The 26,753-nt window shown below is 40.5% G+C and overlaps 1 protein-coding gene across 3 annotated transcripts in view; it reads right to left on the bottom strand.

Annotated features, from left to right (window-relative positions):
- Positions 1-26,753, bottom strand: part of EMB2773 (PHD finger family protein) — a 70,293-nt gene that overhangs the window by 610 nt on the left and 42,930 nt on the right. Inside the window, exons 8-27 of one of the 3 annotated variants that reach the window (XM_090006172.1) lie at positions 23,280-23,379; positions 22,991-23,177; positions 22,475-22,912; positions 21,863-22,389; positions 21,570-21,777; positions 21,442-21,492; positions 21,180-21,338; positions 20,907-21,074; positions 6,323-6,622; positions 6,092-6,244; positions 4,561-4,730; positions 3,356-3,476; positions 2,737-2,898; positions 2,550-2,654; positions 2,254-2,481; positions 1,845-1,978; positions 1,484-1,768; positions 993-1,293; positions 649-741; positions 424-549 (exon numbers count right to left, since the gene is read on the bottom strand). In XM_090006172.1, coding sequence (XP_089862298.1) covers positions 424-549; positions 649-741; positions 993-1,293; positions 1,484-1,768; positions 1,845-1,978; positions 2,254-2,481; positions 2,550-2,654; positions 2,737-2,898; positions 3,356-3,476; positions 4,561-4,730; positions 6,092-6,244; positions 6,323-6,622; positions 20,907-21,074; positions 21,180-21,338; positions 21,442-21,492; positions 21,570-21,777; positions 21,863-22,389; positions 22,475-22,912; positions 22,991-23,177; positions 23,280-23,379 — 4,016 coding nt within the window. Of the gene's footprint in view, positions 1-423; positions 550-648; positions 785-992; positions 1,294-1,483; positions 1,769-1,844; positions 1,979-2,253; positions 2,482-2,549; positions 2,655-2,736; positions 2,899-3,355; positions 3,477-4,560; positions 4,731-6,091; positions 6,245-6,322; positions 6,623-20,906; positions 21,075-21,179; positions 21,339-21,441; positions 21,493-21,569; positions 21,778-21,862; positions 22,390-22,474; positions 23,178-23,279; positions 23,380-26,753 lie in introns of those variants that run through there. The other 2 variants (XM_090006171.1, XR_016431916.1) reach the window with 2 other exon arrangements.

Genomic DNA, 26,753 nt, shown 5'->3' with positions numbered 1-26,753 from the left:
CATATATTGGCCTTAAGGGATTTGTATTTATAATTTCCAAATTTTAACATTTGCTCAAGTTTCACTCCAAGCCCCACCTCACTCTCATTCTCCCATCAGAAAGAATATAATTGTAAGAGCTTCCAAGATATTTCTCTCAAAATCTCGAGATGTGGATCATTCTAGAAAATACATATAGTTTGGGCAACATGATCAAAAAACCAGGCAGCAGCACTTCAATTTGGTCAGGATGATCCAGGTTAGGGATAAGGGTTTCAAGGGCTCTACCAGCCAAACCTGAATTAGGACAAAATCATGAAAGTAGAAGAGTTGCAACTTGGGACGTTAATCTTGAATAGGGCATGAATAAGCTTTGAATAAGACAGGCTGAACTGGGTGGGAAAAACTTGAGAAACAAAAGCATAGATCAACATTATCCATTACCTGATATTTCACCAGCATTTCTTGGCGAGTGGTGGGCAAGTTGAAGGGAATGTCTTGCAGGTCAAACGGAACACTTTGCTTGGAGAGGACTTCTCCTGGTTTTAGAGGTTCGGCTGGATCAAATGCCTGAAATGCAGAAGAAATTGGAACAAGATTCTCTTATTATCAGATTGTTATGGAGCTACATCACTTAAATATAGAGGAATGACTAGGTCAGAAGCATGCCTGACAGCGGGAATCATTTAGGCTGTAGACAGTTTTCAAGTGTCTCTTCAGCTTCATGAGCAATCGCAAAGCTATTGCAGCTTGACAGTCAGCCTACTCAAGCAATAAACGTGCAAGAAACTTTAACTGCAGTTACCTACAATCTCTAAACACAGTGTTGCTCATAGTAGGAAAATGTAACACTCTACCCCTAAGAGAGTATAGGAACAAGCAGAAAAGAACCACAATAGACGCAAAAACCAAAAAAAGTACAAACATGATCATGCAGCATGAAAAACAGAAAAGACAACCAGAAGTGCAGGATAACTGCACCCGTGCTTAACAAATGATCTCTAGATGACTACCTTAAATTTATTTTGATCTTCCTCGGAGACGTCTGAGCAACTGGCTGCAGGCATGGAAGCTTCTGGCTTAGTATCAGAAAAATCATGATTATTAGACAGATGCTCTGCCTTTAGTTGGTCCTCGATGGTCTTGTGAGAAGTTTCAGCAGAGAGACCATGATTGCAACCGGAACTCAAGGCTTTCATACTTGACTCTAGAGCACCCGCTCTAACTTGTATAACTCGATTAATTGTATAGACCAGATACAGTGGTTCATCAGGTGATGTGAATGGAAGACTGGAGAGAATCTCAGTGCAGTATCTGCAAAAATGGAAACCATTATTAATAACTTAAACATCAACACAGGCATGTGAACTCGCATACAATATTTTCCATAAGAGTGTCAGTAGTTTTCTTTGATGAAAGAAAATTATTCCAGAATTGTTCTGATTTTAGGACTGAGCTTCTGCAGTGCAGTCAGCGTAGCGCCTTGGCAATCCAAAGTACTTACACTAGAAAGGGAGTTGTAGAACCGTTCCATGTTCCAGAATCAAATTTACGCACTACTGATGACATGAATTTGTTTCTAGAAACACGATTTCCTCTAATAAGCCTGTAAATTCGAGATATTCCAAGCTTCGCATAAGGCAGAATACTGCCATCACTCTTCTCTTTCGTATTTCCGTGAACTTTGCTGCTTCTATAAGTACCCAAGGAACATCCATTTCTTGACTGGATAAAATTAAATGACATCTGAAGGCCATCACCCAATCTGTTCTCGAAAAAGGCAGGATACCTGTATACACATTTGGTTAACCCATGAAATGATAAGTATATAAAAACTGATCTAGTAGAAAATATCCCAAGCATACTTTTCATTCATGTTCATTAACAAGCGATGAGCCAACTTAGAATTCATCTCAAGCTGGTCTGTTTCCAATGCAATGAGGTATGGAACAGATGTTATTGGATGAACCAGACCTTGACGAAGAACAACCTCAACAATCTGCATATCAGGACACAAAGAAGTCAAATGATGATTTAGTGCTGCAACAATAACAATAAAATAAAACAGTTCATAAGGCTCATCATTGTCTTTAACCAAAATACTACTGAGCATTGTCATGAAAAAGTTCTTTTTTCTTTCTTATTCTCAAGTTTTTCCAGAAGAAAACAATAAGGATTGCCAAAATAGGTGAATTAGGGAAACTGCAAGAGATTGGCTTCTCTAGTAGATTAAAAAAGGAAAGTTCATGCCAGCTAACAGGCTAAATATTCTACCTTAAGGGCAGCCTGACGGACTTGCTCATTCACATTCAAGCAATTATCCAAGATGCTATTCCAGTGCAACTGAATTATTCCTCCACAGATGTTACTGTCACCAGCAACAACAGGTACTTCATATCCAGGCCCTCCAGTACCTTGATTGGCAGAACTCTTGCCACTGTCAATCACCATTTCACCTTCCATGTCGAGAAGATACTCATGTAGGTTTTGCAATGACTGAATCTGTTCCATGACATAGTTTCAGTTGACGCAAGACTCGAGAGAAGCTAAAGAAAGAATAGCAAATCTACCTTAAGTCGAGTGTCTGAACTTGGGGATAAGGCAGCCTCTACTATTTTCTCAATATCCTTCTTCATCATATATTCAGGCAAAGCAATCAAGATAAATCCCAGAGCCTAGATAAAGCTTGAAAGTTATATAAGCAGTTATAAGTACAATGTAGTGCACACATTACTGCGAACAGATAATGATACTCACCTGCAAAGACCGGACCTTTACATCAAAGCTTTCTGAACACAAATAATCTTTCAGCAATGAGAGGACCTTAATGACAAAGAAATGTTCATGATTGAGGGACACTCCTGACTTTGTACTATATCGGATGAGTAGCCCAAGACAAAAGAGGGACCGCTGTACTGGCTGCAATTTAACAAGGTAGCAACAAAACAGAGGTTATTATCCAATGCCAAACTTTTAAATTGTTAACAAACAAAACGATGACTAGAGTTTGTCACATGGCTAGCAACATGGAACAAGGTCATAACGCAGCTGCAGCATATTAGCTTCCCTGAGTTTGCTAATTAATTATCTAAAATACCATAAAACTGATGTTTGCATTATCATAACATCAAAAAGAAAAGAAAATCAGGTTTAATGATTTGTCTTTCTTGAAGTTGGTGTTTCCTTATTATGCCTTTGTACATGAAAAAAATACTTGGGCATATTGACATGAGCACATGCACAAGAACTGGATGGTCCTTAAAACTATGAATGTGATTACATTATATTATGTTAGAACATTAACAGAAGTACAAAACAAATAGGACTGTCATGAACAAACTCAGACTGAAGTTCAATTAAAGAAGAAGGATTGAACCTGCTCATTATCAGCACCAGTGTTACCCTTGCTGACATCCAAATGTTTGAAGAACCTTTGAATAAGAGACATAACTGAACCTGCACCCCTACTAGAAATTCTACACAAAGTGCAAAGACACCTATATGCATAAGAAAACATAAAAGAAAAGTAAGCACCAGAAATTCCAAGGATGACAAAGCCTACCTTAAAGAACAATCTATGAATAAAAGTTTGGCATGTATAGCCACTATCAATTTAACACGTACATCCACTATCTTAAAAAGAAACATGAGCACATAAACATTATCACAGCTTATCCAAAACAAAAAAAAAATCAGGAAAAAATGTGATTGTTACCATAAATTGAAACACAGTTGCAAGTTAAATAAGCATAGATGAACAGAAACTGCAACTTCTTACGTGCACTAACAACAGCATGTTTATATGGAAAATTAACTAAATCCCAACAGCAAAATCCTTGTTGCAGTATGGTAACAAGATTTCAGATACATAAGGCAAGCACATGGATAAGACATTAATACATGACATGGACCAGGGAACTTTATGAAAAGTAAGACTAAGGGACTAAATGTTACAGGTTCAAAGATTTACTTTACCAGTATGCATATACAAATATGTAAGATACAAGTTATCATTGCAACATTTTTTTTATGTCAGGGAGAAACCACCAATTTCTTGGGTCAATGAGAGGTAAAACACTGAAACGTTGACCATTCCCTGGGTGTAGAGCTCCACGGGTACCCCCCTCCCCCGTTTAGAACCACTAGGAAAACTTTCCCTTGAGATTCAGTTTGCCAAAGGATGCATCCATGCATCGCTCTCAAGATGTCCCTTCATCTCAGGACAAATCAAGCCACCCCTACCCAGGTGCGTGGAGTCCATGTGGACATCAATTACATTAACAAGTTCATTAAAACTTACAAAGAAAGTGAAGTCAGTGACACATTATATAACAACAACTACTCGTCGGCATTGACCATGTCTGCAACATGTTTACTTATGTCCATAAAGTCCATACTACTCCAAAGTGTGTTCAACAGTTTCAGTGGCAAACTTAATCACCAACTCTGGGTTACAGAACCCCACCGATTGAATTAATATGTATTTATATAAGCTAATTGAATACTTTATGACCATTTCAAGCACACATGATAAAACAATGGACACAGGAAGCCAAGATGATGATAAGGAAAAGAAGTTACTTGATGCAAGCATGAACCACGTTCAGGAAAGAATATCGAAGAATCATCTGTTTTAAGTCCTGCTCAAGTTCCTCAATGAAACTTGAAGGTGGTCTCCGAAGCAGGGGAAGAACAGCATCAATTATAAACATGATACTCTGAAGCATCTGTGCTACAGATTTATTATTCACCTAAAGACAACAAAAAAATTTATGGTTCCACACAATGCAAGATAAAATGTGATTGAACCAGAACAGTCACACCCTACTAAAATGAAGATAAGGGGCATTTAGTTACTTCAGATTTAAACTTGACAATGAATTCAAGGAGATTTAGATCAAAGAATTTTAAATTGAACACAATCCCAACCCTCTCTTTCTTCTCCTTATGACTTGCATTGCATCAGAAAAGTGGCACAAAAAGAGAGATGGAACGATGGGTCCAATTACTTTTTCTGATGCAATCAGACATCATAGAGCAGAAAATACATCAAATGGTGTGCAAAAATATGTGAAACAATCAACCAAGAACAAATATGGCATAAAAAGAAGCAATGTACAGCTATAGAATCAACAAAACTGAAATATTAAGTGCTTCTTGATATAAAACATAATTGCTTCTGCCCATTTGATAAAATAGTTCTCAATATTAACCACTTATCATAAGCGGCTTATGAGATTACGTAGTTACTTCTACTGATATTTCAGTTCTGATGGCATTTTCTGAACAACAATTTTGCTAGTACATGGATCAATTGGTTAGTTATTGCCTTCAGAACGAGGAGCATAAGAAAAAACATGAAATTGCATAAAATTCTTTATCTGCCACAGAAAGAAATAGAACTCTCTGAGACAAATGTACATAAGCAGTAGTCACGGCAACGTTAGAGACAATGCAAAACAGTGATTCAGGACATGAAAGTCAAGTTTCCAAAACCAGTGGTCAGTATCGGTGCGTATCGGCCTGAATCGGCTGATACGTATCGTATCGCCATAAAATCAATAAGATACTGACCTGAATTGGCTATTTTTTAATAAATGTAAAATTAACTTAAAATTAATTTTTTAATACTATTTTAATAGCTTTAACATGTGTTATGTTCTGATTGACACATAATATTTTTTAATTATTTCTTGGCTGATTCACCTGAATCGTTGGCCAAACGATACGGGTCCGATCCGGACATTGACAACATTGTCCAAAACCATAAAAAATAAACATGACATTATGTGTTTGTGTCCACAACTCTGTGTTGTGAGGGTCCCTCTATGTCTCGTATCAAATCAACATTATCAATGGCGTCACAGGAGGACCAAATTACCCCTGTTTTTACTTTTTAGTAGTGTTTACCATGGGAATATATGGGGCATTCAGATTGTCACACGCATCATATGTGCCTAAAATGTGCAAAAATAACATAAATAAGTTGGCAACTGAACTGTCAACACCTTAAAATAGACTGTTGGCACCACTGCTTTGCAATGCGTCTCAGAATATGCTATGAAAACATAGCAGAAACTATTCCAGCACTGTATCGTTAAAAAAAAATCACCTGGCTCTTTAAATATGGCATGAGAGTCACAAGAAACTGTGAAGGATCTGCTGGTGGAGCACAGATTGTCGGATCCACAACACAAAATGCATGCAAAGCAAGAACATATGGAAGTGCACGAACCTCTGCTTCTTCATTATTATTTTCTTCTACCTGAAAATAACAGAAGAATCAAATGAATAAGGAATTCAAGTTCAATACTGAAATTTGATTCTATTGCAAAGATATCACCTGCAGAATTCTTTCTAACAAGCATTTGCACATTAGTTCACCACGCTTACGCACTGATGCAAGAGACACAGCATTGATTCCAGTGGCTCTTGATGACTGTGGAAGGAAGTCAAGTGCCAAGGTCCGTCTAACAAGAGTAATCAAGGGCTGATGATTTGACATTTTTCTCAACATGTCAACGATTTGCTCCATCTTCTTTGCTATCTCAACAGGCACATAGCTATTATCTCCAACATACTGTGTCTGGGTATTAGAAGATTCTTCAAACCACAACTCATAAAATGTTTTGCAAACAAGATCCTGTCAAGATAACATTCCACTCAGAATGCCATACAAGAGTTAAAGACAAAAAAAAATCTATGATTTGCAAAAGGATGACATAAGAACACACACACAGAGGGAGGTGCTTCTGTGTATCCAAGTGTATTAAGCGCCTAATACACTTGAGCTACATAACCATCTGATTCACAATATTATGGAGATTGGTGTGAAGTTGCCGATTAATTGATTGGTCTACTCGACAGAATAAACAAAAACAAAGAATTTCTAACAGATAGTGATAGGGTTGTCAGATGCCAGGCTACAGAACATTTTGTCAAATCAGACTGAATCCAGTGCTTCTCTCCCTCTCTCTCTCTCAAAAGAAAATGGTGTTGGACGGGTCATGGGGTAGTGCAGAAGAGATATTTTCTAGAAGAGGAATTAGTGATACTTTGCAGGATCATGAAGATATGTATCAAAGGAGGCTTTGACCTATTGATCTCTACCCACCCATCCCACATTTGAGTCCCAGACTTGTTGATCTCCATTGGCAATGTCATACACACGCAATACATAAGTAAGCCAGCAAAGCCTTCGGCCCACAATGTAATAAATGGCAAAAAAAAAATTTGTTTGGATCGGGTCGGCTCCAGATCTGGACCCGACCCGGATCCAAAGGAGGGACGGGCGGTCGGGCACCCCGACCGCCTCTCCCGTGCCTTTTAAGGTCGAAACAAGGGAGGTTCACGAAACCCCCCCTCACTGTCTCTCTCCCTCGTCGCCTCTCGATCTCTCTCACCCTCTCGTCTCTTCCCGACTCTCTCCTCTCCCGTCTCCGTTCCTCCCTGTGGCCACCGACGCCGGCGACTCGCCGCCGGCCACCACCCTTGTCTCGGCTACTGCAGGCATCGACGACAGCCGTCAGCAACCTCCCTCCGTCGTCGTCGCCGGCGACCACCAGGTACGCCCCTCTTTTCCCTCTCAGTCTCTTCTTTCTCTCCCTCACCTCTCTTCGTGGCCACGGGAGGGGTCAAATCCCCTCCCTGTGCCCTCTTTTAGCAGGGGAGGGGCACGACACCCCTCCCTGCTCTCCGATACGGGGGGGGGTTAAGCCCCTCCTCCCTGCCTCTTGTTACGGCAGAGGAGGGGCGAGCCCCTCCTCTCTGTCCCCTCTGTCACGGCAGGGGAGGGGGTTGAGCCCCCTCCTCCCTGGCTCTTGTTACGGCAGATGAGGGGCTCGCCCCCCTCCTCTCTGTGCCCTCTGTCAAGGCAGGGGAGGGGCCGAGCCCTCCTCCCTGCCTCTTGTTATGGCAGAGGAGGGGCTCGCCCCCTCCTCTCTGTTCCCTCTGTTCGGCAGGGGAGGGGCACGACCCCTCCCTGCTCCCTCTTCTCGGGCGTCAGGCAGGGGCTTCACCCCTGCTTGTTTGTGTGTTCGATCGGCAGGGGCCAAGCCCCTGCCTCTTTGTGTATTCGGCAGGCAGGGGCAAAGCCTCCTCCCTCCTCCTTTGTGCTAACGGGTGGGGGCTTGACCCCCCGTCTCTCTGCTCTACTGGCAAGCAGGGCGACGCCTCGGCCTCCCTCGTTGCCTTTATAAGGCAGGGGCGCAACCCTGCCTACCCTTGCTTTCGGAGGGCAGGGGAGCAACCCCCTGCCTCCCCGTTGTTTGCTAACTGCATGTCAGCAGGGAATCGCAGCCCCTGCCCCTGCTTCTTTGCGCTTATAGCAGGTGCGCATGTGCACGATGCCCCTACCTCTGCTTCTCTTATGTCAGGACGACGTTAGTGCCCCTGACTTCCTATTTTGGTATTAGCTTGCTAAGATCGTTTACTTTTCAAGCTCGTACGACGGATCTCACTCGCGCTCCGCGACCCGAGCCGCCAATCGCGTACATCCGCGGACGACAGCAAGCTTGCAACTCTCAAAGGTAGGGGAAGATTGCACAGAAGACTTGGACAATTGAATTGAATTCAATTAACTAAAAAGGACAATTAAATAAATATATATGTATATATATATCATATATATTTATATGAGTACGCATTTAACTCAAGGACGCGGTTTCGCGATCCTTGTCCTTTACTTTGCCGTTGCGCATCGCGCTTTGCGCTAGGCTCTTGCTTTTGCATATGTGTTGGTATTGCCTTGTTATTGCAGACGTGCAGGTCCTTGCTCTTTGCGTATGCTTTAAAGGCATCCTCGTGTAGGATGCAAGGGGCATTTACCACTCTCCCTCCTGTGACAAGAGTTCAGTCAGGAGCGAGTGACACATCCTCGTCTAAGGAGAGGGATACCTCGCAAGGATCCTGGCTCTTCGTGTGCGCACTCCTGCAGAGTCGACTTGAGATTTTAGAGAGCTACGCAAAAGCATCAAAGACTGCTCCAAATCAAAGCATTTGAAAGGATGCGACTGGCTGGTTCTGCTCGCCTTTTTGGCATATCTCGGGTGATCTCGAATTGGGGGTTCGAGCGAACTTCTTGGCGGGTGTTCTGTTGAGAAACCTGTATCCCGTCTATCGAGGCCGGTATCGAGTCATGCGAGACATGTAGATACCCCGATAACGGATGTGATTCGAGATAATCACATGCATAATGTTGGCACAAGGTACTGTTGTTTCAAAAGATAAAGTAAAGTTGATAAACTTTACGTCTCTGTGAAACACTCCTGTTGAGGCTTCTATTGAGGAGCTATACCCCCTTCTTACTAGAGTACTTGTAGTCGTGCGCAACACGTCTAGTACTGCGATGATCAGATGAGACAGTCATGCGACCTCGAACAACGCTAAATGCAAAATGTTGTAATCACATAAATGGCCTCACATTCGCCTTCACAAGCAAGATGCTCGAGTGGTTTAAAGACCACAGCATAGAATGGGTCGTTAGTTAAGCAACCCCTAACGTACCTATTCGCTCTTATGTGTCTGTCAAGGGAGAGGACAGAGCGGTACAAACTCCAATGGACAGGTCGTTAACAACCACCCTACGGGCAACGATCCGGCCTCCCCAGTCATTGGAGTTAGGGGAAAGGGGCTACATTAGTTAGCTCAACACTTCTGCAGAAGTTGGATGTATCCGTGGCACAGCCTCCTTTGGGGAATCCTCTCTTGGCTAAAGCAGTCCCTTTGGAGCGAACTCAACTAGCTATTCGGGTTATTAAAAATACAAAGAATAACAGACGCCCGAACTAGTCTCAGTTGGTTCTACGTTTTGCCTGCGCGTACCCGCCGGTTAGTAATTATCGAAACATAAGGTCTGTTCACACAGGTCGTTGGGTCGGGAGATTCGCTTGCACTACTGACTCGCTTGCACTACTGATTCACTTGCACTATTGATTCGCTTGCACTACTGAATCGCTTGCTTGCTCGGTAGTTCAGTACGTTACTCGTTGGGCTGTGTATGCCTGTCACGGCGTTACTCTAGTTGGTTAAACTGCTTACGCAGTTCTTTACGAAGTAATAAGAAGTTTCTCATACTAGTTAAATGCTTATAATAATAGCATTATGCCAGTTGCTACATATTAGCATGTGACTTGCTTTATCCCTTGGTCGAACTGTTTGGTGTTTATTGTAGCGTAGCACTTGTTGACTTGCATCTCTTATGATTGATGTGATTGCATACAACTCGTAATCTACGAACTGATGGCAACTAGGATTGATGTGACCGCTTGTCTTATAAGCTGCTTAAATATTGTGATATAACTGTTGTCGTATGATTGCTTATGAATGGCTTGTGATGCAATGGTTTATGCCTTACGATTAATTTAATTACTTGTTGATGGACTGAACCATTTTATGGTAATTATATGTTTTACGAGCATTGTTATGAGTGTTTGTCTTATTCAGTTGTTTTGTATGGCTGACGGGTACAGTTAGTTACCTTTCGCCCATAAAATCAACTGAATTGCCATATCTGCGCGTTCTCATGTGTCGTTTACGCATGCTTTGAGGGCCTATTTGAGGATTGCAATATTCCTTGTGGCAACAATACGATGCGTGGGATTATATGCTTCTATGTGAAGTGATACGAGGTGTATGCTAACATACATGCTTGTGCCCATATTGTGGCTACTGACCTCGAGGCGGTCAATGGTTCAGAGCAGTCAATTATTGATGCATGTATCACTGAGTGGGGTGTTTGTCGAGCACTTGATCTCCAAAGGATTATCTGCGAGGGCGTGTATGATCAAGACCAGGTACCCGGCTAGAGTGGTAGATTCTCTGTGAGGATGTACACTGTCCACGAACGGGTAGCCGCAAAAGCGGTGAACTCCTGTGAGGAAGTGTATGGTCCAAGACCAGGTATACCATCTAGGGCGGAATTCCTTGTGAGGTTATACATTTCCCAGACCAGGTGATCTGGCGTTGATCTTGTTGTTTGTATTAGTGGCTATCGACCCTGAGAACGGTCATTTGTGTTGATGCGTGTATCGCAATGACTTTCATTGGATATGGCATTTGTTGGAGACCCGCTTCCCAAAGGTTTCACCGTGGGAGTATGTATGATCAAGATCAGGTGACCCGGCTAGAGCGGTAAAATCTTTATGAGGATGTACACTGTTCACGAACGGGTAGCCGCAAAGACGGTGAACTCCTGTGAGGAAGTGTATGGTCCAAGACCAAGTATACACTATAGGGCGGTAATTCCTTGTCAGGTCGTATATCTCCCGGACCGAGCGATCCGATGTGGATCTTGTGTTTTTGCTTACCATAGAAAGTTATGGTGAAATGTGACGATCTTTTGAGATTGTTTGTGATAGCCAACTATGAATTCATAGTTTCGACTTTCTGTTTTAGCATGATTACATGCTTGACTCAAGTGTGAGAATCAGATCGTTAGCGATTTGAGTTAGTGATCATGTTTTGGGCCTTCTACGGAAGGGTGAGCTTTTCTGAGAAGGTATGACGCCTTAGTGCGTCATAACCGGTGACGGTTAGCCACTTTGAGAGATGAGGATAGATTAAGGTCGTTCAGGACAAAGCGTTGGTTAGAAGTAGTGAGTGACAAACTATGTCCTAGTGGTGATTAGATGCAGAGACCTCGTTCTAGGAACGAGGACAAACTTGTTGCAGAGTAGTTCACAGCTTACGATCAAATGGATCGTATGTTGCGTTGGTCATTTGCACTGCTTACTTGCGTTGCACTGCTTACTCGCTCGCACTACTTATTCGCTTGTACTGCTTACGCGTTTGCACTATTCACCGGCTTGCATTGTTTACCTGTTTAACTGCATATCTGCTTTAAACTGCGGAACCTACTGAATTAAATATACTTAATTCAGTTTCTTGTAGTCTCTCTTGTGCACCTACTAGTTTAATCGCGAAACTAACCCATTCTATGGGTACAGGTGATGATTAGGTACTCTACGGGCGATGGCGCGATTGCAAGATGGCTTCAAGACTTCTTCTTCCTGCTCTTAGCTCGCGTCCTGGACGCTTGGGTTTGTATCGGATTTTCCTTAGGATATCTGAATCTTGTGAGTTTTGGTTCTTTTAGCTAACGTGCCCAAAGTTGTCAGCTTGCCTTATGATTATCAAAGAAAAATCTTCCGCTGATTTCATAAACAAACTCTGAAGGAAAGAGATATTTCTAGTCTCTTGCCTGTTTTTCTGAAAAGGTTCGCAAGTTTGAAATTTGGGGCATTACACACAATTTGCCTTGAAATATGGAATTGATAGGGATGAAAGATTCTGGAAATCCACTTGGTTCAAAGAGAGTGTGGAGATTGTTGAGAAGTGCAGTTATGAGCAATTTCACCGCTACAACATTTTTTTTCACGAGAACTCAATTCAATGGAAGTAATTTTTGCTTTGCTTCTTTGCACCACCAAATATGATACAAACATTCCCACATTTTTACAAGATTAGATAGACACCATATGACAGAAGAAAATTCAAGGGTTTCAAATAACCTTTTGCATCAAAAAAGGCATAAATAAGGCAAATATTATACACTTGTGTTTGTCTTGTATATACCAAAGTACATCATGTACTTTAGTATTTCCTCCTCTTTTTACGTGTACTCTTGTATATTTCATTTGAGTTGTACTCAATGTATATTTTATACTTTAGGTATACCTTTTATGCATTTTAAGTGAGGTATACTCTATGTAAACCTATTAGATTAGATAAGTATATTTAATGTATACTTATAGGCTAGATTAAAAGACTGTTTTGGTCTTGTATTTTTTTGCATTTTTTTTTATTCTTATTTTTCTTGTAGCTAGTCCAACTAGTCATTGGGCAAGCATTGGCTTTAACTAGCCATTAGGATGACCAAACTGCTAGTCAAACTACATGTAAGACCTTCCTAACGACTAGTATATTTGGGGCTTATATATATGAGGCATATGTCTCATTTAGAGATTGAGAGTGATGGTAGTTAGGTGTATGTGTGTGTGTGTGTGTGTGCTTATGATTGATTGTAGTGAGGTTTTCTTGTAAATTCTATGAATATTTTTTATTAGTAAAATACTTAATTTTTTATTTTTTGTTCTTTATTGTGTATTGTTTGTTGGGTTTAGCCAAATATATTATGTTAATGCATTTGAATTTCATTTGTTTTAGTAGATCTATTATTGTTTTTATTTTCTTTCTAGTGTGTTGGTGTCACGGGCATATTTCTTCAATAGGCCAGTGTGACACGACGGTCCTTCCTTACCGCCGCAAGCCTTCCATCGCTCGCTTGCCGCTTGCGAAAGCTTAGATAACTCAGAGTGCAAGAGAGCGAAAAAAAGAGGGAGAGAAATTGCAATCACTTGAAAGTAATCACAACGAGAGTGAACAAAAGAAAGCTCAACGCATTTGCATTCATTTACAATTTTGCCCGCAAGCTCATTACAATTCAGATCTACGGGCTAACCCTTCATGGTATTGATCAACCTAAACCAAAGTGCAAGAGTGACTCGAAGAAAGTTACAAGTGACTCAACACTTGCATCAAGACTCAACCAAAGCAAAACAGACTCTAGACACAACTGTACAAAGTAGGTCACAGGGGAATAGGCTCTCCCCTTCAAATCATGAGCTGCCATCGGCGCCATCTGTTTTATGGTAGGCCCTGACTTCATCTAGATAGCGGCTCTTCATTCGGAATGTTGGCTCCCACGTCGGTTTCGCTATCTCTTCCCATTGTACAAAATTTCTTCTCTTCGCCCAAGTAGTTGATCTTATGGTGAAAGGTCTTGTTGAGACGCTTCTCAGCCTGTTGTGCTACCGAGGCCCTCTGCAGGATAGGAGCGCATTGTGGCATGCTACATTCTGGATCCCCCTCATCCGCATACAACGGTTTGACATTGCACATGTGAAACACCAAGTGCACCTTAAAGTCCGGGGGCAGGTCCAGCTTGTACGCCAGATTGCCCACTTTCTTGTTGATGGTGAATGGTCTCTCGTACTTCCTGATCAGTTCGCAGTGCCGCCCACGAAAGATGCCTGTGCAATTCTGGTAAAGCTTCACCAACACCTGGTCTTCAACACAGAACTCAACAGGTCAACGACGCTTATTCGCCCGCTTCTTTATTCTCTTAGCTGCCTTATGCAGAAACACCTTCACCAGCTCGGTCTGCTCGAACAAATTGATAGGCGAAGGATGACCTTCCATTCTCCTGTGCAACTAGAGTATGCAGGGTCAACGATTGCTGCCCTGTAGCTATCTGAAACGGGTTGTGGCCTAAAGACTCACTTTTCTGAAGATTGTAGCAAAATTGGAGCACGTCCAGGAGCCTCACCCACTAACAAAGTGCCAGAAGTATTGCTCCAACAGTCCGTTAATGCGCTCTGTCTGCCCATTTGTCTGTAGGTGAAAATTTGTTGAAAAGAGCAGATCAGAGCCGAGTAGCCGAAACACTTTACGTCAGAATTTGCCCGTGAAGCGAGCATCGCGATCACTCACAATACTTTTTGGTACACCCCAGTGCTTCACAACATGCTTGACGAACAACTTTGCAGTCTTCTCTGCAGAGCACTCCTTGAAAGCTGGGATGAAGGTGTCATATTTAGAAAAACGATCCACCACCATCAGGATGGAGCTGTATCTACCTTCGGCAGGCTAACAATGAAGTCCATGAAAATGCTCTCCCAATGATGTTCTGGAATAGGTAGAGGCTCAAGGAAGCCAAAAGTCTTCTGGTTGGTCCCCTTGTCTTGTTGGCGGACGAGGCATGTTTGCACATACCCCTCCACATTGTCTTTCATCTGCGGCCAATAGTAGCCGCACTTAAGGAGTGCTAAGGTCCACTCCTGACCTGGATGACCGACCCATAATATATCATGGCACTCTTTTAAGCAATTCACAATGAAAGTTTCCTCACCGCAGCACGAAGACGCGTCCTCCTTTTGTCACGAGGAGGTCGTCCCGTAGCTAGATTCGCTGAGTCTTTTCCGCTTACACCAAAGAGACAAAGTGTTGCGTCGTTGTGTCCTGCTACATTTCTTCGTGGATGCGATCCAGCAATGCACCCTCTAAGTGAACTTCGGAAGGCTCTGCCTTGCGACTCAAGGCATCAACAACAACATTGGTCTTCCCCACCTTATACTCTAAAGCGAAGTCGAACTCAGCTAAGAACATTTTTCATTGAGCTTGCTTGGGTGTCAGCTTCTTCTGTGTTTGGAAATAGCTCATGGCGACATTGTTTATCTTGACGACGAACTGAGCACCTAGAAGGTAGTGTTGCCAGGTCTTGAGACAATACACGATGGTCGTCATCTCACGCTCGTGCACAGTGTAATGCCTCTCCGCATCTTTCAACTTCCGACTCTCGTAAGTAATCGGATGTCCCTCCCGCATGACAACTCCGTCGATGGCGAAGTCTGAAGCATCTGTATGGACTTCAAAGGGTCTTGTGTGATTCGACAACCGCAACACTGGTTCCCTCACCAGGGCCTTCCTCAAGCCATCGAAAGCATCTTGGCAAGCTCCTGTCCAGAGCCCTATCTGATTCTTCTTCAGCAAATCTATGAGAGGCGCAACAATGAGGAAGTAACCTTTGATGAACCACCAATGGTAGTTTTCCAAGCCAAGGAATGACCGCAACTCTGACACTTTGGTTGGCGGACTCCATTCCTGAATGACTCTTATCTCCTGCCCATCTATGTGCAGCAAACCACGCCCCATGACATAACCAAAGAAGCTGATGTCCTCATGGCCGAAGAAACACTTCTCCTGCTTGACAGAGAGGTCATTCTCCTTCAGCACCTGAAACAATGTTCGTAAGTGTCTGACATGTTCCTCCATGTTGCTGTTGTAAATCACGATTTTATCAAGATAGACTATCATGAACTTGTCTAAATAAGGGTAGAAGATCTTGTTCATCAATGTCGTGAATGTGGCCGAAGCATTAGTCAACTCGAATGGCATCAACAGAAACTCATAGGCATCATAGCAAGATACACAAGTTGTCTTTAGCTCATCACTGTCAGCAATCCTCACTTGTCAGTAACTCGATCGCAAATCTAGCTTCGAAAAGACACGGGCATTGCCTAGCTGATCGAACAAGTCCACTATTAGCGGCAACAAATACTTGTTTTTCACTGTGACAGTGTTCAATGCACGGTAATCCACACATAGCTTTTTGGAACCATCATGTTTCAACTGGAAGAGCACAGGGACGCCAAAGGGTGCTTTTGATGGACGAATAATGCCTAACTCCAGCATCTCATTCAGCTGCCTGCACAACTCTTTCAATTCAGTTGACCTCATGCGATAAGGGACCATGGCAGGGGGCGTTGCTCCTGAGGTCAACTTTATCTTATGGTCGACTTCGTGTCTCGGCGGAAGACGCTTCGGCAGTTCCGAGGGCATCACTCCTCGAAACTCCGTCAATAGCGAGGCAATGGTTGACGGCACTGCTGTTTCCACCTTCCCTTCTTCAGTGTGGACCACTAGAAATGTCTGCTCTCCTCACTTGACACCCCTTCTTCAATTGCAAGATGGATAACATTGAAGACTTGCCTTCAACATTAAAGCACAGTCGTGTGTGAAGAGTTTTGCCCCATGATCGTCAACAAGTTAAACTTCGACAACATCACATTCTGGCTGCGAAGAAACTTCATGCTCAAAATCATTCGAAAATCGTCTAGGGTCACCACTAAGAAGTTAGTTTTACCGACCCAACTCCCAATTTGGATAGCCACATCCCTTGCTTCACCAAGAATGGACTTGGCCTCAGAGTTTACCGTCTTGATGGTCCTCTACTTTGGCCCAGGCTTCAAACCGCTCTGCCTCTTCCCGCGAGACGAAGTTATGCGTGACCCCGAAGTTTATCATTGTCGTAGTAGACTTCCCATTCGCAATAACTTCTAGGTACATGAGCTCTTTGCTCACCGACATGCTCTTTGTTGCACAACTTCTAACTGCATTAATCGACCGCATGACTCTCATCCTTGATTGCATGACCTCAGTGTCGCTACTCTCTGTCCGTACTGCATTGGCCTATATGTTGTCCTTCACGCTTTGGACATTTCCTTGCGATATGCTTATCGTTACAAAAATAACAAGTCACAACCCGCCCTTTGTTGTCGTTGTTGTACTTCTTGTAATTCTGCTTCTTGTCAAAATGGTATTAGGTCAACGCCTCACCCTTGTCGCGTTGATCCTCTTTCTTTCCTTCATGGTTCGGTTTCTTCCCGGCCTTTGTCGATGGAATGAAGGTCTTGCGCTGAGTATCTACTAGGCGCTCGGCCATCACATACGCATCTTCCAAAGTCTCGGGGTTGCAACTTTTCACTTCGGACTGTGCCCACGACTGCAACCCCATAATAAACCAGTTGAGTTTGTCTTCATCTGGCATATTAGGTATGTCCAACATGAGCTTCTTGAACGTCCTGATGTAATCTATCAAGGCTCCAGTGTGCTTCAATTCCGACACCATCTGATATGCTTGGCGTTGTACATTTCTCAGCATAAAGTAGTTTTGTAGCTCAGTTTTGAAGGCCTCAAAAATATCAATTACGCAATGCCCTCTTTTCATGTCGCTATGTTTCCGTCTCCACCAGGCTATAGCATCTCCGTCGAGCAGAGCTGCAGCAACTTTCACTCTGTGGTCCTCAATCAATACGTTCCGAATATCCAGGTAGTCTTTCATCTGGAATAGAAAGCTCTCTATGGCCTTGCTATCTCTGGAACCATTAAACTTCGCTGGCCTCGGCACATTTATCTTTGATAGCCTATCATCATTTATGTCATTTATGGTCACCGTTCGTTGCAAAGTATGATTCTTCAACAAAAGCTCCCTTACTTCAGTCTGCGGGTAGTCATTATCGTATTCAGCGAAATAACTTCTCCCATCAGCAAGTTCACCTACTTTCGCAGGCTATTCACCTCATCGTCTAGTCCTCTGAACGACTCAAATGCGCGTGAAATCGCTTCCTCATGCGAAGTCACATCAGCCACCAGTCTATTGATAGTCTCGACCATCTGCTCATGGCCCTGAGGTAAACTCATTTTCTCAACTTCGGCAACTGCATTACCTTTGGTGCTACGCAAGTTGTATTGGAGTGCCACGATGTCTTGCTCACAAATCGCAGCCTATTGGTGCGTCTCTCGACACCGACTCTGGAATCCCTTCTCCAGCTCAAGAACGGACTCTGGTACCACTTGTCACGGGCCTATTTCTTCAATAGGGTAGTGTAGCGTGATGGTCCTTCTTTACCGTCGCAAGCCTTCCGGTCGCTCGCTTGCTGCTTATGGAAGCTAAGATAACTCAGAGTGCAAAAAATCGAAAGAAGAAAGAGAAATTGCAATCACTTGAAAGTAATCACAACGAGGGTAAACAAAAGAAAGCTCAACGCATTTGCATTCATTCACAATTTTAACTGCAGGCTCATTACAGTTCAGATCTACGAGCTAACCCTTCAGGGTATTGATCAACCTGAATCAAAGTGCAAGGGTGGCCCGAAGAAAGTTACAAGTGACTCAACACTTACATCAAGACTCAACCAAAGCAAAACAGACTCTAGACACAACTGTACAAAGTAGGTCACAGGAAAATAGTTGGATTCCCTGGGGTTAATATTTCACGCTATTAAAGTCACGGACTAACGAGGATAAATTACCTTCTTTTCGTAACTTTTAGATTTTTTTGTAGATAAAACCTTATGGTTGTGATCTACAAGGTTTGTTTAGTATAAAATGAGTTTTGAATCATGCGATTGAGACATGTAAGCAGACCTTTTAAGGGTAGGGATGCAAATGGGTCAGATCCAGCATGAAAGTTTTGCAATTTTTTGTTGTTCCGGATTCAATTCCAATCTGAATCCCTATGTACTTAGTTGTTCCAAATCCGAACCGTTTGCATCCCTATTTAAGGGCTTCAAAAATCAATGGCCCACAATACACTAAAATTTCACAACTCAAAAACTCATTTTTAAATTGAAATAACATAATCCAAGATTTGATCATTAACAAACAAACCATGTTGAACGCATATATGCAGTCAGATTGAGTTGATATAGCTTGAACCTATGAATTCCAGATCAATAGTTTTGTGCCTTTAATAGCACCAAATATTAACCCTTTATCTATCTATCCTTTCTTTTTTGGATAGTCCAAGGGAATGCCCCCCCCCACCACCACCACCACCACCACCATCCACATATTGGCTGGCCCCCAGTTGGTAAAGGTCTTCCCTGCCCATCGAGGAGTACACCCAGCTTCGACCTTGTGGCGAGGGATGCCACCCATGGGAACTATTGACTAGAATTATATAATATATATATATATATAGAGAGAGAGAGAGAATAGGGATCATCCTACCCCTTTTTTCATTAGACCACGTTAGGACCTTCTAAAAATCATACTTTCAAGTATTTTTTGCTTGATCTGAACCCTCAGATGTGTTTATCATTTTTATTCAACAGGGAATATGTATTTGATTAAGATTTTTTATGCTCAGATGTATATTTTAAAGAGGTACAAAAATCAATGGTGATATTATACAAAAAATTGATGATAAAATATTTACATTTCTATATCAAATCAATTTGAAAGAAAGCTTGTTTCTTAGTAAATAAACAATGATAAACACATCTAATGGCTCAGATTGAGCAAAAAATAATTTAAAGTACAATTTTTAGAGGGTCCTAATTTGACCTAATGAAAAAAGGGGTAGGATAATCCTCTCTCTCTCTCTCTCTCTCTCTCTCTCTCTCTCTCTCTCTCTCTCTCTCTCTCTCTCTCACACACACACACACATATATACATATTTATAGAGAGAGAGAGAGCATATGGATGTGACTTACATGGATTGTTTAGTAGGAAATAGGCAATGTCACAGGGATTCTTCAACTTGCCCTCGTGTTGTGTCCCTTTGTATACTATTTTAATAGAAAATTGCACAAAATGGTGTATCTCGTGTCCTTTTACCTGTTTTGAATCATGTGATTGTGACATGCAAGCAGGTTTTCATGTGACACGTACCCTTGCAGCCATCCTTTTAGAAATTTCTGTATTGTACCATATGCCCACATCTGTACCTATGTAACAGACTTTTCCTTTCCAACAAATCCATTTAGTTCTAAAAACAAAATAACTATACTGTTAATTTCCAATCTAGCCACTAAATAAACCCACATCCAATGCAAAACCACTAATTACACTAAAAATTCCATGCATAAGTAATTCCAGATAATCCTATTGATAGTGCTAAATTTTTATAGCCTTATCCTTTCAAAAAGTATCAACTATAACAGCTACCCATCTTCATGCTCACCATATACAAAGACCTTAGTCCTCTAACTGACATCCACATGTCAGAATACCATGAAAAACTGCTGGACAACCTTCTTTAGAAACTGCTTTTCTGTGCCAACCAGGGAATTATGCATCACTTGCAAGTAAATCCCTGAACCCATGCCAACTTCTCACTTCAACTGGGTTTTGCAATAGTAGTATCGCATAGGAAGTATCCTTGAATGGCCTTCAAATCAGACATGGTAGGATTTGGCAAAGTTCTCACAAATATTTTACAACTTGATAAGAATTTTCACGCCCAATTGTTCAAATTCAGAAATAGAAAGGTACATGGTGATGGAACTTTACCACCTCAAATGCAAAGAACTACTAGAAATTGGGCCTTAACATGCATAGACATAGCATAGCTCCCATGGTTGTGTATGAGACACTAAACAAATCAGAGCTCCATCTTGTGAAATGGTACTAAACAAAAAGAGGGATTAGGTTTTCTTGCAGTAGACAATTTAATCACCAATAATCAGTTCCTGACATTCTAGGGGAGAAGCTTGTTATGGATTAAGGCCATTGGCAGGCATAGCACTAGTCCCAAACATAACCATGTAATTGCAAAATTTCAAGAAGCTTTTTTAAGACTTCACCTGTACACTTGATTCATCATCATTGATACGGGTGATAATTTGTAGGCAAGCATTCGTGCTTTCACCGAAGTGAGCATTGGACACACACATATCCCGGATAATTTTGATAGCACGTTTACGGACACTAACTCCAGTATCCTTTATTCTTTCAGCAACTTTTTCAAAATACTGCATGTAATGTCACATCACATCATATCAGCAAGACAGCAACAAAAATAATGAAAAAGTATCTGCAAGTCCAAAAGTTGAACATGAAAAAAATATCCTGAGTACCTTTGCTGCAACATCAGGATGAGAGGAAATATATCTGCTAATTAACTCCAAAGCAGCCTCACGAACAGATATAGCCGAGTCAGAAAACCTCCCTTCAACAGCATGTTGAACACGTTTTTCACACAAAACCTCAGGATCTGCCTCGACTATTACGCTAACCTGAACATTAAGATCAAAGAAAAAAAGAGAATTTAGAATAGGAAGTGATGCAAGAAGAGCCTGCATGATGGCCCAAGTAAATGAAACAAAGGACCGTACTCACCGCACGTAATGCCTTAGCTCGTAGCACAGGAGAGTTTTCTTGCAAATTTTTCTAAAGCAGACAATCTATAAGAGTCCTAATAAAAATGAATAAGGGAATAAATAACAAATAATAACAAGTAATTTTACCAGAAGCACATCAAAGATTTTATCAAATCCTCGGGCAAAGGATCTGTTTCTCCCCAATGCAAAGGAAACTTTTTTTGCTAATTCCCTAGAAAACATTGAAGCAGCAGCTCCAATATCCCATATTTCTTTTGATTTTAGTCTAATAAGGTAGTAGAGGAATGTCTCCTGAGACTTGGGCTCATCCTTGTTCCACAGGCAGAGATAAAACCTGCAAAAAGAAACAACATAGTGAATGATCAAAGACCACTCTCAGCCCAAACCCTGCCTGAATAAGTCCAGATGACATGACACACCAGCGAACAATCAAGTGAAAATTATCCATAGAACCAGATCCTTGCAGACAGTTCAAAAGCATCTGACGAACAACATCCAATCCCGTGATTGCAGGTGAAGCTTCGCAATCATTTCCTGTCAGGCAATGGTTCTTGATTTCCTCACTGTTGCACTTAGACCTCCAGTAAGAATACAAATATGTAAGTTGGTTTCTGCAGAGACAGACACTGCAAAACCAGCTGCGGGCCATAGTGTCCTTTCCTATAAGCCCAATGCATTCACCATGAAAGCATCTTCGGCATCCATGACAAACAACAACTTCATTTGTGCTTCTTCCATCAAAACAAACTGAACATACTTCTCTTGGGATATCACCGTTCTGGCCATCACCCAACTCCTCCAGAACCCAGAATTTGTCCCCTCGAAAAATTGCAGCATCATGCTTCAGTCTAGCAGCAACCATACCAAGGAGGTCAATGGCCATGCAGCGTGTTGAGACATCTTTAGATTTCAAGATAGCATTCTGGAGCAGCAATACACAAAGAACCTGCAGAAAACATGCACATAAATCTGAAAGGATGCAAAAATATGCTCATCTAAAATGATTTAAAGCTAAGAATTAGATGTTTTACCTCAAGTACATTGGCAGAAGCAGGATATTCAGGCAAATTGTATGTAGTCAGCAAATCCATAACAAGGTTCTCCATAATTCCCTTCAGATCTAATCCATCTTGGGTTTTGACAGTTGACCATCGATGAAGGATACTACTCCAGAAATGACAACATGCCTCGGTAGCAGCCTCATGACACTTACTAGATTGGCAGGCATCATTTGAGGCCTCTAACACAGCACCATCATCACCAGCCAAAGTTTCACGGAAAATTACAGGATTGCTGGCACTACACTGAACCAGTTGAATCAGCAAGGCAGTTATCATTTGAATCTGAATCTGTTCATCATCAGATAGATGATATGCTCTAAGGTTACGCTTTGAGAATGGTAATTTCCAAAGCACTTGAAGAGTTTCATCAATCAAAAATTTCCTATGCTGTGAGTAGTAGGAGCAGACCTGCAGCCATGGACAAAGAATCAGAGCAATTGAACAAATGCATCTGGATTTATCACTTGCACACATAGAGAACCATACCGCAGAGATCAACATGATAGCTTTCAGTTGCAAAATCTGTACATTATCTACAAGGAAGGTGGTGAAGCTCGTCTTCACCAGTTGTAAAATACTACTATCAGCTAACCTTTCTATAGACAAAAGATCTTTAAGAGAACCAAGAATTGTGCAAAGTTTTTGCAGCACGACACTAACAGTACCGGTAATTCTGAGATCAAAGAAACATGTGTTAGACAAAATCCTACTTCACTGAAAACATAAAAGCACCTAATTGCAACCAATGCATTGGGGAAGGGAAAATAAGCACAACCTGTTAGTTGTCTTCTTTGTTTTGACTGCTCTTGAACTACGACGATTTTTCTTGCTACCAGAACCAATGTGATCAGCATCATCGTTTTCATCTTCATCACCTAGTCAAGATCAGAGAAGCGCAATCACAATAAGTATACGGTGAAGCATGCCCTGAAGAGACTTGGTGAAGAAAGAGATGGCCAGGAACCAATTGCAAAACTATATGTAGACATGCATACAGCACAACACAAGTCAGAAAAATACAGACAACTAGACATGGATAATTTGTCTGTGTTAGGAGATTTCCTTTTCCACTTTCAGCAGCCATCAGAAAAAAGAACTGGAGAAGAACAAGAATATGTTGGCACTGTACCAGATAGTGGATAAGCATGAAAATCTTCACACCAGACCCAAGTTTTAGGCTGTACTAACCAGGGTTACCGGAAGCGCCATAGGACCTGGGGAAGCACGCTTCCCCAAAGCGCGTTTCGGAAGCGCGAAATGTGGTGCTTCCGAAACATGCTGGAAAGCGCTAAAAAAATTGGGAAGCATGCTTCCCCATTTAGGGAAGCACTTTTTCCTTTTTTTTCCCTTGTTTTTCTTTATTTTTTCCCTTTTTCGCTTCCACCTCGCTTCCTAGGTCGTTTCCGGTTTGCTTCTCTTCTCACTTCCGAGACGATTCCTGGTTCGCTTCTAAGTCGTCCCGCGCTTCCCGCTTCCTAAATTTTTGGAAGTGTCACACTTCCCGCTGTCGCTTCCCACTTCCGCTTCCGGTTCCCCGACTGGCAACTCTGGTACTAACAGAGTACTACACTTTTTCTCAACCACACTTTAGAATCAGGTCATATAAAACCATCCCCAGACCATAAAACTGGCATTTGTTTATGCAAAAGATGTTAGAAATTGAAGTTTTAATGCTAGATCTACATCAAACTAAATATGGCTAAAGATATACTAGGGAAGACCTTGAATATCCAAAGCATTCAACCCACATGGAAGCATTGTGATAAAAGGAAATAGGAATGCAAGATTGGGTGCTCATTGACAAATCACGTAATTTGGGAGCAATATGTGTCACAGATCTCATTGTCAGGGAAATCTAGGAAAGGAAAAATCTTGACATACGTTGAAAATTGTGGATTTCAGTGTTATCAAAAATGCGCCTTGAGGCGCAAAAGGCACGCCTCTCCTTGAGGCACGGCCCTCAGCACCTCAAGGAGCAAAAAAACATTTTTTACAACAAGACTCCTGAGACAATCAAAAAGATTTTTGTAGGTTAATCTCATACATTTTCCAGTTATTTCAGTTATGTAATAAGTTTCTTAGTATATTACTATATTTTAACTTTTGTTGGTTAATCTTGTATATTTTTCAGTTATTTCAGTCATGTAATTAGTTTCTTAATATATTTCAACTTATTTTGGTTAATCTCATATATTTTTCAGTTATGTAATCAGTTTTTTAATTACTTTTATATGTTAATCTCATATTTTTTAGAATAATCTTATATATTTTAACTTTTGTAGGTTAATCTCATATATTTTTCAGTTATTTCAGTTATGTAATCAGTTTCTTAGTATATTTTAACTTTTGTTGGTTAATCTCATATATTTTTCAGTTATGTAATCAGTTTTTAGTTACTTTTATATGTTAATTTCATATTTTTTAGAATAATCTCATATATTTTAACTTTTGTAGGTTAATCTCATATATTTTTCAGTTATGTAATCAGTTTCTTAGTATATTTTAACTTTTGTTGGTTAATCTCATATATTTTCCAGTTATGTAATCAGTTTTTTAGCTACTTTTATATGTTAATCTCATATATTTTAACTTTTGTTGGTTAATCAAATATATTTTCCAGTTATGTAAACGGTTTCTTAGTATATTTTATCTTTTATTGGTTAATCTCATAGATTTTCCAGTTATGTAATCATTTTTTTAGTTACTTTTATATGTTAATCTCATATTTTTTAGAATAATCTTATATATTTTAACTTTTGTAGGTTAATCTCATATATTTTTCAGTTATTTCAGTTATGTAATCAGTTTCTTAGTATATTTTAACTTTTGTTGGTTAATCTCATATATTTTTCAGTTATGTAATCAGTTTTTAGTTACTTTTATATGTTAATTTCATATTTTTTAGAATAATCTCATATATTTTAACTTTTGTAGGTTAATCTCATATATTTTTCAGTTATGTAATCAGTTTCTTAGTATATTTTAACTTTTGTTGGTTAATCTCATATATTTTCCAGTTATGTAATCAGTTTTTTAGCTACTTTTATATGTTAATCTCATATATTTTAACTTTTGTTGGTTAATCAAATATATTTTCCAGTTATGTAAACGGTTTCTTAGTATATTTTATCTTTTATTGGTTAATCTCATAGATTTTCCAGTTATGTAATCATTTTTTTAGTTACTTTTATATGTTAATCTCATATTTTTTAGAATAATCTCATATATTTTAACTTTTGTAGGTTAATCTCATATATTTTCCAGTTATTTCAGTTATGTAATAAGTTTCTTAGTATATTTTAACTTTTTTTGGTTAATCTCATATATTTTTCAATTATATAATCAGTTTTTAGTTACTTTTATCTGTTAATCTCATATTTTTTAGTACTTATTTGAGATTTTCTAGTTCTTATTGGTTGTTATTTCATCAATAAAGCATTTCTTTATTTATTTGTATTTTTAGATATTTTTTTATAATTTTTTTTAAGTTTTCAAAAAAAAAATTGAGGCTTACGCTTTACGCCTCGCCTCAGTTTTTCGTGGAGCCCCTCGCTACGCCTCAACGCTTTTCACAACACTGGTGGATTTTTGTAAAATTGTCTATGAAAAGACAATACGCAAACGAGCACAAATAATATAGAAAATATGTGCACGAAGGCACTCTCACAACACTTGAACAAAGTACGCAAAAGCGTAAAAATAATAAACATGCACAATGGCATGTATTTTATAGAAAGAACCAAATGCTTGAGACTCTCAAGCTTGAGAAATACAAGGGGGGAACACCCCTATTTATACAAACGCAAGAGAGTGCAAAGGGGGGGCTCCCAAAGGAGTCGTTGGGAGCCCCCAACGGTCACATTTGTGACCGTTGGGGGACCCCCAATGCACATTAAAAAATGTCAAAAATAAAAAGAAAAAAAAGAATTACAAAAAATAAAAAAAGAAAGTTACAACATATTCCAAAAGGGAATATGCGCAAAACAGGAAATGACAAAAATACCCTTTCGGGTAAATATATATAAATATATATATTTATATATATATAGAGATATATGTACATATAATATATTATATGTAAATATATCTCTATGTATATAAATATATATATTTATATTTACAATAATGATTTTTAGGAGATACATTTTAACACCCCCCCTCAAACTTACGATGTGATAACCGCAAGTTTGTCAAGAAGGAAATGAAATCTGGGCGAACATAGAGCTTTTGTGAAGAAGTCGGCAAGTTG

The sequence above is a fragment of the Nuphar pumila genome, chromosome 5, assembly GCF_984573655.1.
Source record: "Nuphar pumila chromosome 5, dmNupPumi1.hap1.1, whole genome shotgun sequence".
NCBI classification, from domain to species: Eukaryota; Viridiplantae; Streptophyta; class Magnoliopsida; order Nymphaeales; family Nymphaeaceae; genus Nuphar; species Nuphar pumila.
The sequence above is the reverse complement of the archived record's forward strand: the minus strand, read 5'-3'. Positions and strand labels throughout refer to the sequence as shown.